The 12,408-nt window shown below is 35.8% G+C and overlaps 1 protein-coding gene across 5 annotated transcripts in view; it reads left to right on the forward strand.

The window, feature by feature from the left end:
* CSPP1 (centrosome and spindle pole associated protein 1) overlaps window positions 1-12,408 on the forward strand; it is a 66,629-nt gene that overhangs the window by 29,688 nt on the left and 24,533 nt on the right. For all 5 annotated transcript variants that reach the window (XM_067290527.1, XM_067290528.1, XM_067290526.1 and 2 more), the window contains 8 exons: window positions 117-210; window positions 1,213-1,270; window positions 4,165-4,337; window positions 5,187-5,305; window positions 6,260-6,338; window positions 6,614-6,734; window positions 8,484-8,631; window positions 11,625-11,777. In XM_067290527.1, coding sequence (XP_067146628.1) covers window positions 117-210; window positions 1,213-1,270; window positions 4,165-4,337; window positions 5,187-5,305; window positions 6,260-6,338; window positions 6,614-6,734; window positions 8,484-8,631; window positions 11,625-11,777 — 945 coding nt within the window. The remainder of the gene's footprint in view (window positions 1-116; window positions 211-1,212; window positions 1,271-4,164; window positions 4,338-5,186; window positions 5,306-6,259; window positions 6,339-6,613; window positions 6,735-8,483; window positions 8,632-11,624; window positions 11,778-12,408) is intronic.

Genomic DNA, 12,408 nt, shown 5'->3' on the forward strand with positions numbered 1-12,408 from the left:
CTATATACTCTGCTGCGTTTCATATTTTGACTTGATCGAAATAAGACGCTTTCATCGAGTACCTTTTGTATGTATTTTGTGGAGTGTTTATGCTAGTGTATACTAATCTCCTTTAGGTGGTCAGGACCGAGAACTTCTCCAAAGGAAAAAAGAGAAATACAGAAAAGAACTAATTGAACAGATGGCTGAGCAACAGAGAAATAAAAGACGGTAGTGGAAAATTACTATATTTAAAAAGATAACTGCTGAAATTGAAAGAAATTTCATGAATTTCTCTGAATGTGTTAAGAATAATTTTCACAAATAAGGAATTCTAGCTACTATTTTACTAAAGGTAATGTCATGTCTAATTAAACTCATTTGGATGAGATCTTTAGTTTTTAAGAAACAAATTCACCAGCTTTCAGTGGAACAAAGGCAAAGCTAGAATTTCTTATTTTTAAAAGTGATTTTTTTCAGTTTCTTAAAGATACAAAAGCGTCTACTTTTTGGAGGGAGGAGGGGAGAAGGGTGAGGGGAGTGTCTGATTATTTTGCAGAGTTGAAAATGAATCTTTCTTTACCTTCCCATTTAGGATGTGATCTTTCACTTTCAAAGAACTTGTCCATCTGACTATGCAAAATAATTAAATATAAACTTCTTGCTTGCCTGTTAGTATCTGGTTGCTGAATGATGGTCTGGATACATGCAAGCACAGTGATATTAATGAAAGGATTAATTAAAAAGAAGTAACTTGACAATGTGATTAAAATCTGTACATGCCCAACAAACCTGAGACCTGAAATTACAGTATAGTACTTACTGCTGGAGTTTTGAATCACTTGTTTGAATATGCTTATAAGAAACTTCTTACTGTAACGTGAACGAAGATCAATTTGTAATGTGAATAAAGATCAATTTTTATCAAATGTGCTGAAAGGTTGCAGTAAAAAAGCAATGTATGATTTGACCTTTTTGGCAGTTGGATTTTTATTAAGTGGAATAGATGATAGATACTTCTGGGGGAGTTCTCTTTATTTACAAAGAACATACAGTGCTCTTCCCTGACTCCAGCGGGAGTCAAGCTGAAGAATGGTCTTGTGTTGCTCTGGGTTTTCAGGGCTATGTTACCCACACATTTGTGGAGTCTGTGCTTTAAAAGAATGAGTGTAGTTGTTACTTCTCTCTGGTTTGATCTTTTTAATTTTCTTTTCTTAAAACAAAAAAAAACAGTGAAAAGGAACTTGAACTCTCAGTTGCCGCTTCTGGAGCACTAGACCCAGAAAAGAAGGTGAGGAACTTGGATTTTCTCTTTTTTATGTATACAGACTTTTTTTTATTACATGTACATTGTGGCTACTGATAGCATGATAAATGTATGTCTTTTTTCTAATATGGCATTAGTATAAAATATTTAAAGTCAAGGATAAGGCCGTTACTCATTACACCTTCTTTCAGCTTAAGAAGAAAATAGTTTAATGGAAGTTTTCCAACATTTGATGTTACCAAGTGAAAATTTGGTACAAGCAGCGTAGGTGATGGAAAAGATATTTAGTGTCCAGTGGTAGCTTGTATATGCAACCATTCGTAATCTTCCTGTGGAAATGTAAAGTATGCTGCTGACTGTCTTTACCGTGTGCCTAATTTGCTCTTTTCAGTAAACAAACAAACAAACTGCCCCCTCCCCCTTCCCAAAACCCAGTTGTTTTGCAGCTGAATCAGTTTACAGTGACAATTTTTATTTCAACTTCGTAATCTTTTTTTTTTTTTTGGCTATCAAATGCAGTGTTTAGGATTACAAGCATTTGTATGCAATTTTGTAAAGAGCAAGATCTTTAATGCTGTATTACTTATAAGAGTGAATGCAGAGTTACTACTGTCTGCACTTTCTCAGTAAGATGGTTATCCTACTAATAAGAAGTTTGATTTTCACATATCTAGAAGGAGTAGATTATCTGTACCGGTGATATTAGTAGCAGACTGATTGTCACGTAACTAGTATGATTTGCATGTGTGTGTTTGATAAATGCCCAAAGCCAATGCTTCCAGGAGCAGTAGAGATGTGCTGTTGGACACGCAGGATAGAGGGCTTTCTCAAGCAAATCTGGTTGCCAGTTTAAATGATAAATAGTGCTGTTTTTTGAGGAGGCTAAGACATAGACACTTGTGCCATTTCTGGAGAGTTCAGCAGACATGAAGGGAGTTCTCATTTTCTAGAAAATGAAGATGAATGAATTGCTGTTGACATACTGTCAACACTGCAGTGAACATCTGAGGCAGGAGACCGAGGGCGCATGTAGATAAATAACTGAGCAGAACCAAAATTATCGCTCCTGAGTAGGGAGTGAGATCACCTACACCTGGTTTAGCTATATGTTCCTGTCCTCTCTACTTCTGTCTGTGATGCTTGTTTGATCCCTTTAGTGAACTAATTCAGCTCAGTGAGCTGGCAATGATCCAGGCCTCTTGCTGCCATAGCTGGCTTAGAAAGGTGAATTGGCTAATTCAGGATTCAGATGGTGAAGGAGAGAGGGCTGGAGTGTCTATCTGGGAGCAGGGCAGGAAAGAAGAGAAACTAAGCAGAGGATGCCCACTCTTTTGGCCACAGCAGGCTCTAAGTTCATGTAACCGATCCTGTCTAATCAAACCTGAATAGCCAGAAGTATGCTGTGGTGAAGCACTCCATATTGTGTATGCATCTCACTCAGAGAGACTGAATAGTGCTTGTTGAATGAACAACCAGAGCAATTCCAGGACATGTATAATGTTTTAAAACCATTAATTTAACCAAAAGCTTTCAATTATGTAGAATTGCTACATCTATTAAGCAGCAGTCACTGTTAAATTTAAATTGGTTCTTGGGGAGAGATTCTAATTAGGAAGATCTTGTGATTAATTACAGGCTGATTAAATAGAAATGTCTGATTAAGAGTCTATAAAAGCAGACTCTTCATCTATACTGCTTGTTTAAAAAAGCAATCCCCAGGTTAAACCGCCTGTACCGTAGGTGCATCTTAAACTAGCTGTAGAGCTAAAATCTAGAGCACTTTGGGAACAGTTCACATTAAAGTAGCCTTTCTTACTGACAAGCTTAAACGTTCTCCTGTTCAAGTTACTGGAATTGAAAATACAAGCAAAAAAGTATGTAGGCTGCTTTATAATTTGAGATTGTTATAGCTCATATCTGTTAGCAAATTCTGTATTCAAACTTATAAGCTTGGAGTTAAATGTTGTAAACATACATGTCTAGTAGGTTTTGAGAATTTTTATCTTAATTCTGTAGTTCATGGTTGGTGAGTACTAACTTCCTTGTATATACTGTCTTGCAGCTAAGTGATGAGGAGGTAAACTTTAACATTTTGCTGAAATACTTTCATAATGTAGGGGACATAATTTGCTGTTAGAGATCTAATATTTTGCTGGTGCTGGTATTACTGTCTCTGCATGTTAATAGAAGCACTACCATGTTAAGATCAGTAGATTCAGAAAGAAAATCCATTTTTACTTTAAAAATGTATGTTTTTTGTTTTTTATTATATTAGCTCATTTGAACGAACATGAAAATATTTATGCATAGCAGTTGGTGTAAGGGCTTTCTGGATGTGATAATTCAGTTTCGGAACTCTCCTGACTTGCATGCCTTTGCATTACTTGCATGTTGCCTTTGATCTTCTTCTGAGGCTGCCAGTTATCAATAAACATTTGATACTTTCATTAAAGAAAAAAAAATCTATAATTGTCATGGGTGAAAAATCTAATAAAATCAGAAGGACCTAACAAGTGTAGTAACAGTATCATAAGAAAATGTTTATTGGAAAAAGTCTCATTGTGTGTATGCTTATTTTTACTGAATATGAGCTAGTTTAGTTTTAGCGGGGGGTTTTATTTCAGAAACTTTTCCTACACACAATATGAGAATACTGTCACTGTAGGAAACTGGCAGCTTTAGATACCTGTACTACAGACCAACGATGAAAATACGTTGTTTTTGTTTTTTTGGTTTTTTTTTGGATTAAAAACTAGCCCTAGTGGTTGGTTTTTGTTAGTCCGCGATAAATATGCTAAATTTTTTAATTTGAACAGCCAGTTGGGAAGCAGTGAAGTGTTTAACGCAAACTAAATGGAGGTTCAAAATATTTCATAGAAATAAGAAGGTAACTGCACTTTTTTTTTTTTTTCCTTCAGCCAAATAGGTTGAAGCAGTTTGGCTTGACGGCAAGAGCTTCTGAAGAGAAAGCACCACCCGAAAGGCCTGGTGTGGCTTTCCAAACTGCTGTGCACATCCCTTCAATCTCACCAATGAATGAAGACTTTCAGAGAGGTCTATCTAGCACCCTTGGTGAAATAGTGGCTCCCAGGTGCTTCACCATCACATTCTTTTGCCTATTAAGCTCAGTGTTAAGCACACTATTACTACATAGAAAGGTAGAGCTCAATGGTGCTGTGCATCCTTCTCCCAGGAACTAACTCAGGATAGAAATAAATATTTTTAAAAACATTTTTTATAAATTGTCAAAATATTATCTAGTGCCCCTAAATAAACTTTTTATGCCTATTTCTTTGCAGTGTATTATATTTTGGAAAAATCTTGGGAGGCTGGTTTATCTGCAGATATGGCTCTCTCTAAGTGGTTGTTTGTGCAAAATAACTGAGTTGTACTATCGGAATAGTATCTGTGCTGTCTGTGATCCTCAACTACCTGGCATGGTGTGATTTTTGGCCGATTCCAGTGAGTGCTCTCCCAGACACTGCCTGGGCTAAGTTCAGGAGTTTAGTGTAGGCAATGACAGTTTCCGCTAGACATTGTGGATGAGATTACACAGTTTTGGAAGAGACCAAGAGCCTTAGCCGTGTGGACGCAGGCTGTGCTATGCTACTTGTCCCTTGACCAGAGAGCAATCCCTGGCATGTTTTATTTGCTGTTACAGATGTAACCTGTGAGTATTACTAACTGAACCAGTCAGAGAAGGTGTTCTTGCTTTATGCTCTTTAAGATTTCTGGAATAGCATAGGATCGTGTACTTTCTAAGGGAAGGTTAACTTCTTACTGCGGCTTACTATATCTTGTTCCTGCATGACACTTATGAAAAGTCTTAGATTGAGCTACGTCTAGATTTTTTCCCATAGTAATTTTTTTTCTTTTTACTTGTGTTGATGTTTCTCTTCAGTTGTACAATAAAACAAACCATGTTTCTTTTTCCTTTAAGGCTTGCAGTTATGCCACCGCCTCCACCACTGGCTTTGACGGACAACTACAGAACGCCTTATGATGATGCATATTACTTTTATGGGGCTAGGAATCCTTTGGATCCCAATCTTGCATATTGTAAGTTGATGATTTTAGGTGGGTTAATGATTAGTGTGATTCAGATAAATGTTTTTAATCTAATTAAATTATGAATAATTTAGAACTAGTAACAGCTACTTATACCCAATTTTCAGTTGTGTACTGAATGAAAGAAGGAAAAGCAGTTTTTTTCCCCCCAGTGTTGTTTCTGAATGAAGCAGTTTTCTGCAACTGGAAAAGAGGCAATGGCTTCCAGAAATGTTGTTAATCACTTGAAAAGACTCTGGTCTCAGGTACTTAACCATTACTTCTCCCATTATTACAGATTCAGTAATAAAAACATTTTCTAAAATTACTTAAATTATTTCATAATTTTTTATATGTTTAGGCTGTGTTACAATTTCAAATATAAATTTAAATATTTTTAAAGAAAATGTATGAAATAATCCAACTTTTTATTTTAAAAACTCCTATTTTTATCTACCCTGTGACTGCTCCATGAGGATTTAGCAAGTCAAACTACTATGATTTGCATGTGTTAGATTTTTGGGTGTTTTTTTGCTTTTAAGGTAAAACATGTTGTTGTGGTACCCTCATAGAAAAGTTGAAATAAATTGGACAGTATGGCTCTTCTCACAACAGAGGAGGCTTTTGGAAAGCATGAGGACAAATGGTACATTTAGTTAGTTATTTCTTATGTTAGTTCACTGTAGAGTGTCTTAATGAAGATATGTGTAAATTTTTACAGGTTTTAATTAAATTTATTATTTTAAAGGGTTTAATTTTAAAAGTAAGAGATGGAGTTGTGTCTTGGTGTTGTTTCTTGCTTTCGGGGGCATTAAGCGTAGCTACATTTAACGTTGTAGAAGTCTAGAGTCCTTTTCTGACTGATCCTGCAGTCAGAGTTTGAGCAGTGAGCTGTGTTCTTTTAAGTAATGGCAATTGTTTATTTTTGAGCATCTCAAATTTAAAATAGCTGTCTTTACTGTGTAGATGGCACAGCTATGATGGGAATGCAACCCACACCTAATCTGGATGTTCCTTCAAGCCAAGCCCCAGCAGAGCAATCCCTGTAAGTATTATTTGTATTCATCTTATATGCATTTCATGTTGGGAGTAGTTTTCTAACAAGGGATAGGCCTTTGAAGTAAAGTGTGTTAAAGACAGCTCTCCAAACTTCTAATCAAGCATTCCTGCCTAAACTATAATATGAAAATATTTGAGATGATAAACTGCCAGGCTGTGGGAAAGCAACAACAGTTCTTGCGTATTTCAGACAGGGATTTCCCCCCCCCCCCTTTGGACCCTGTGATGTTTTTCTTTTATATGTGTGTGCTTTTATTTCAGAAGTAACACCGGACAGAGGAATACAGCAGATAGACAAAGAAGCGTAGGAGTAGTTTCTGAAGAAAAAACAAAGCCTCCCAAAGAGGCAATGTTATCTTACCAACAAGAACTGCAACAGCAGGTACTGAGTGATAAAGCCACTGCCATTTTCTTCTTTTTCTTTTGAATATACAGTGGTTGTAACTGTAGTACTCTTTCAAACATATTTATACTTAACTTACAGTTAAAAACTTTTCTTAGCAGCTCTCTGTTCCTTCCTCCCTTCCTCCCTCCCATTCATCTGACCCTCCTCAAGCCCACTTTAGCTCTTTAGGTGAACAGTAAGCTCTTCACTTTTTGTCAGAGACACAGAGAAGGTTAGGACTGACAGCAAACAGTTAGATTGGTTCCAGGCATTTATATAATATAATATTATATATAATTCCTGTCGTGAACATAAGAAGAAACTGCATCTTAAAAGCAATGACTTGTTTTGCTCTGATATCCTTGTTGAAAGATTGCTTTAGAGCATGACTGCTCTAATAATTAGGAAGACTCTAATTTCAGTAATTTCTTCATGCTCATTTGGACAGGAGTTTAAAGGCCTCCCTAATGTTTAGCTTTAATGTGTTTGTAGGTGGCAGTCTTATCTCTGTTCAGCTTCCTTTGTGGTAGAATAAACAGGTTTCTATAGCTGCCTGTCATCCATTAGGCTTTCTAGTCGCCTCTTCATTTTAGTGGCCTTTTGCTGCTGCACCTGTTGGAATTTCTATTTTTTTAGAACATGTCTGGCCAAGACTGTACAGAGTATTTCAGAGCGATCTTGCTAGAACCCAGTACATTGGCACTAACATTTTCCTTTCTCACTCTTCTTTATGTAGTTCTTCAGAGGAGGTAAATAATTTCCATAAAAATGTTCTTATTCTAGCTATGACTGTGTACAGTGATAAAGGAGAGCCTGTCAATCAAGTCCGATTTAAGAATAAAATAATCATTTAGGAATAGTGTTTGATACTTGTCCTTATGCTTTGCTGAAGACTTTTTCTCCCTATAGTCTTAAGAAATAAATTCCATCTTATCTTGTGAGGGACTCCACAAATGGACGTAAAGGTCTAATAAGCCTGGCACAACTTCTGATGTAGTCTTTCAAAGTCATTATGCTGCTTATCACTGAGAGCTGACAGAATATATTCTATTTGCCCCTTCCCCTCCTTTTTTTTCCTATAGACAAACATGACTGACCATTTTTTGAAACATTCTACATGGCTAGATGGGTCTTTGTGTTGGCTCATTGCATCTTTATAAAATCATCTGGCTACCTGATAAAGAGAAGCCTTTATTATCTGATGCACAGAAGGAACATGCATACTTACTACATTAACATATTTCATCTACAAAAATATTAGACAATGTTTTAAAAGCATTGGACAGAAGTTGGGCTTTTTCTAACAGTTGTTCCATTTATAAATGCTGCCTGGATTTATTAGGAGACTTAATTAAATAATTTTAAGCTAATTTTGAAGAGAAATATGAACAAACCATGGAAACAGTTGTACATTATTTGCGAACGTTGTCTTGTATTACTGCGGAAATGGTTGTAGAATTATAAAGCATTCTGTTAGGACAGTTACTGATAAGTCTTTATCTCTAGTCACCCCTAATGTAAAGTTTGGTAAATGAAAACATAACAGATTGAGAAAAGCAAATACTGGAATTCTGTGAAATTTTGCTTGTTTAATTTTCAGCCGTTATAAATTTCTGTATCACAAAATCCAAGGATTTGGGACTTTTGTTCTACTGCGAGTGTCAAATGTGAATATTTCTGCAACTTGGAAGTCTTATAGTGTGTATCTGTATGTTTCTCTGTGACTGACTTTTTGTTTGCTTTTAGATAAGAGAGAGAGAGGAACGACGCAGGCAAGAGAGAGAGGAAAAGGAACGCTATGAAGCCAAGTTAGAAGCTGAAATGAGGAATTACAATCCCTGGGGAAAAAGTGGTGGTGGCGCTCCTCTCAGAGATGCAAAAGGAAATCTGATAAGTATGTTTGCCAAAATTACAGGTTGTCTTTTTAAGAATGATGTTTTCTTACTCTGGTAAAGCACTATTTAGACATATTATTCTCTGTATTGTAACACTGATAGCACTTTATTGGCAAATAGAAGTACTTTTTTCAAGGAGGTTCACTGTAGCAATGTTTAAGTGAGTAATTACTTTGATTTTAGTGGAATCATTTGCATGGTACAGTCTGAACCATATGAGGAGCTTTAGATATGTCAATTATCAGTGAAGACAGGAAACAACAGTAAAGGGAGAAGAGAGAAAGCAAGCTGTCAATTGTCTGCAATACAAATGTGCTAGACTTCTGTTGTGAGGACTTTATTTAAACATTTTACTGGATTTTTTTTTTTTTTTTTGAAAAGTCATGTCTTGGCTTATTTGTGACATGGAAAATGGGAATGTGTTTGGACAAATACATAAAACTGAGTGATATATTTAAATTTCACCAAGCAACACTGCTGGTAGATGGCCACATAAATAGCAGTCGGTCAGCAGTAATGATTTCTAAGGCTTTTTGTTTTTTCAAGTGCTGTTTTTGTACAAGAGGGGATAATGAGCTCGGGGATAGCTGTAATCCAGGCAAGTGATTTATCAAACCTTCTAATAAATCAGTGGTAGACGTAATTTGATTTTAATCTTCCTGATTCTGGCTCCTGAACTTGGTCCTTACATTAGGCAAATCTCTACTTATTGGAAGAGGTACAGTTTCTGTTGCTATAGAAAACCCTGCAGCAATATTTTTTTGTAAAATAAAACAGTATTCAATAGGTACAATTAGATTAGTTATCTCAAAATAAAATTATTAACATTAAATTCATTCTGGTGCCAAAGGTTCTCTTTGTTGAACTATATACGCTCTCTATCCCACACAGTCTACAAAACTGTTTTGGAAATGCCCTTAATGGTGGTTGCTTCATTTCATGCTCATTTTTGATTCCCCAGACTTGAGGGTTTATATTGCGTCACACTAGGCCAGTAATTATCTCTTGCTGGCCTGTTCCAGCCCTCTTCATTCTTGCCTTTAGCACCTTCTCATTCAAGGAGCTGTACTGGCTCGACAACTGATGGATTTGTTTGAGAGCTGAAGTGATATACAGGCTTGACGCAGACTTTCTGTGCGTGAATTTTAAAGCAAGGCAGCACTTTTCATCAGATGACTCTAATTCCAGCATTGTGTGTTTGTCCTCCTTCATGATTCTGTGTTATCCAAGAGGATAACTGTTTTCAGAGCATGTTAAAACCGTGAGTCAAACGGACTTGGAACTTCTGTTCCTCCTCCTATCCCCAGTGAATTTGAATACTTCCAATTAATCTACAGAATAATGGAAGTGAAATGGGTAATCTGGTGGCAAGCCAAATTGCACTAGTAGGAGCATTAATAGTTATAGTCCAAAACAAATAAAAGTGATAAATTTTAAAGTGAAAGAGAATTTATAACGTTATAGCTATTAATTTCTAATGTGAAGCCAATTGAATTTAATATTATTAGAATATTATGTATTAATTAATATTATGATTAGGTTTTTAATTTCAAATATGTGCTTTGATGATAAAATACGAGAACTTTGAAAGTATGGAAAACTTGCTGGATCACAGTTTGTGCATATAAATATTTAGTTTTAGAGTACTGACGATATCTGAATGGCCTATTGCTAAATTCATGATGTACTTTGAGGGGAAAAAAAGATAAAGTGGTTTTTTTTTTTTTTTTTTTTTAATTGTGTGGCCAGATAAGAAATTTAGAATCTTGCCTTTAGGCTCCCAGAGGGCATAGAGGTGCTCACATTGCCTAACTTTAAGCACTTCATTTAAGTGTCTGGGTTGGTTACACTGCTTTCTCCAAGCCATTGGTATGGTGTGGGTGGATGGCTCAGAGGAAGATGTGGGTAACTTCAATTGGCTTGTGCTTTATTTCCTCCTCCTGAGAAGCCTATGTCTGTCTGTAAAAGAGAAACCAAGAGAGAGAAATTTCTTAGCCTGCTTTCCTCTATTACACATTTAAAGTTATTTTTTCCACCATAGTTTAACAACTTGGTGAATAAGCTATGGGTCAAATGTCATCAAGCATGTAACATGCCGTTTCTGCCGTGTCTGTATGTTACGCAGTACAATTTGTCTTTTTATCCTATTGAAAAACATCTGTATAGATACTTTAGGGAGTCTGGTATATGCAATGGCTTCTTTACAGAGAAGAATATAATTTAAAGTTCTTGGAATGTGTGTTTAAATAACTACAGTAATTTATAATTATCAGAAACACTGTTTAAGATGATAATCCAAAAACTCTGTGGGGTGTATTTTTGGGGGGGGGGGGGATTTTTAGATGTAGTGTGGTGAACATTTCAAGATTAGCTGACATTAATAACTTTGATCAGGATTTTTATGCTAACTAATATGTTCAATGCAAATTTTGGTGAAAATTTTAAATGACATTGTTTTGCTTACATAATGAAATCCACACCTGGATTACTACTGAAGACATGAAAACCAAAAAACACATTAATGGTTTATTGCGGTCATCGCCATTAATAGAAATGAAATGGAATATAAATTCAGTACTTAAGATGTAGTGCTAAACTCATGTTTTACAACTTTAAGCAAATAGAAGAAGGTGTAGTTTCTAAACACATATATGTCAACACAGACTTGTTAGTCTTTTTAGTCTTTGAGCTCTTTATCCTTTGTTTTCATAGCATTTTCTAGGGGTTGTTTTTGCTGTGAAGAATCATATCTGACAAAAGAAACACAAAGTAAATATATAAGCAATTACATTTTAATCTGTGAATTCTTGATAACTAACATTTCACCTATAGCTTATATATTATTGGTTTTGCCTAAACTTTTTGTTCCCATAGTTGGTGTGTCTGGAAAAAATGGAGTCTGCTGAAACATCCCTGTACTTTGAGAATCTATGGTGAACATGCCTTTTGTGGGAATAAAATATTGTAAACAGTTATTTCCCCTTTCCTTTAGCTGACTTGAATATGATGCACAAGCAGAATGAAGATGCATATCATAATCCAGAGGCAAGACTATATGAAGATAAAAGGGCTATTGTATCTGTTGACCTAAGTTTGGCCTCCCCAAGACCTGAGAACGCAGAAGCATCTACAAATAAAATAGCAGGTTTTTAAGAATACTCTATTATAGCTCTAATTATTTATAGGTTCAAGTGATCAAAATTCTCTTGTGTCTTTACTTCTTTCCTGTAGTCGTCTGATAGTGCTAGTGCCTTTCACTTGTGTGAGTCAGTATTGTGATTCTTTCCCAAAGTTTTTCATTGTCGTCATTGTGTGCTCTGAAAATGTATTTTTCTATTTGTTTCTTCAGTAATGATAATTGTTTTAGTACCAGTCAGGATCAGTACATCAGTTTTCCAGATTCAGTGTTAACTAATCAAATCTTCTTACGTATGTGTTTTACTTTGAAATGAAACAGTGAAATACAACTGTATAATAGGAGAGAAGATGGAATAAAAGGAGGAAAGTCTGCAGATGGAAGATGTTATAAATTAAGATGAAATTGGTACAGTATTGAGGTTAACAAGTTCAAAAAAACCCCAACACATAAATTAGGTACATGTGCAGCCCTGTGCACTGCCTCCAGCTTCTCAGAATTTATTGTTTTTTCTTTTTCCTATTTAAAAAAGAATGCATCTTTCTCTCTCTTCATATGCATGAAATATCCAAATAAGAGAGGTCAAGATGTGTCCCCAGTCTTGGCTGGGCAAGGGTCAGGATCTGTGGTGGTCTCCTCA

The sequence above is a fragment of the Apteryx mantelli genome, chromosome 2 (genome assembly GCF_036417845.1).
Source record: "Apteryx mantelli isolate bAptMan1 chromosome 2, bAptMan1.hap1, whole genome shotgun sequence".
Taxonomy (NCBI): Eukaryota; Metazoa; Chordata; class Aves; order Apterygiformes; family Apterygidae; genus Apteryx; species Apteryx mantelli.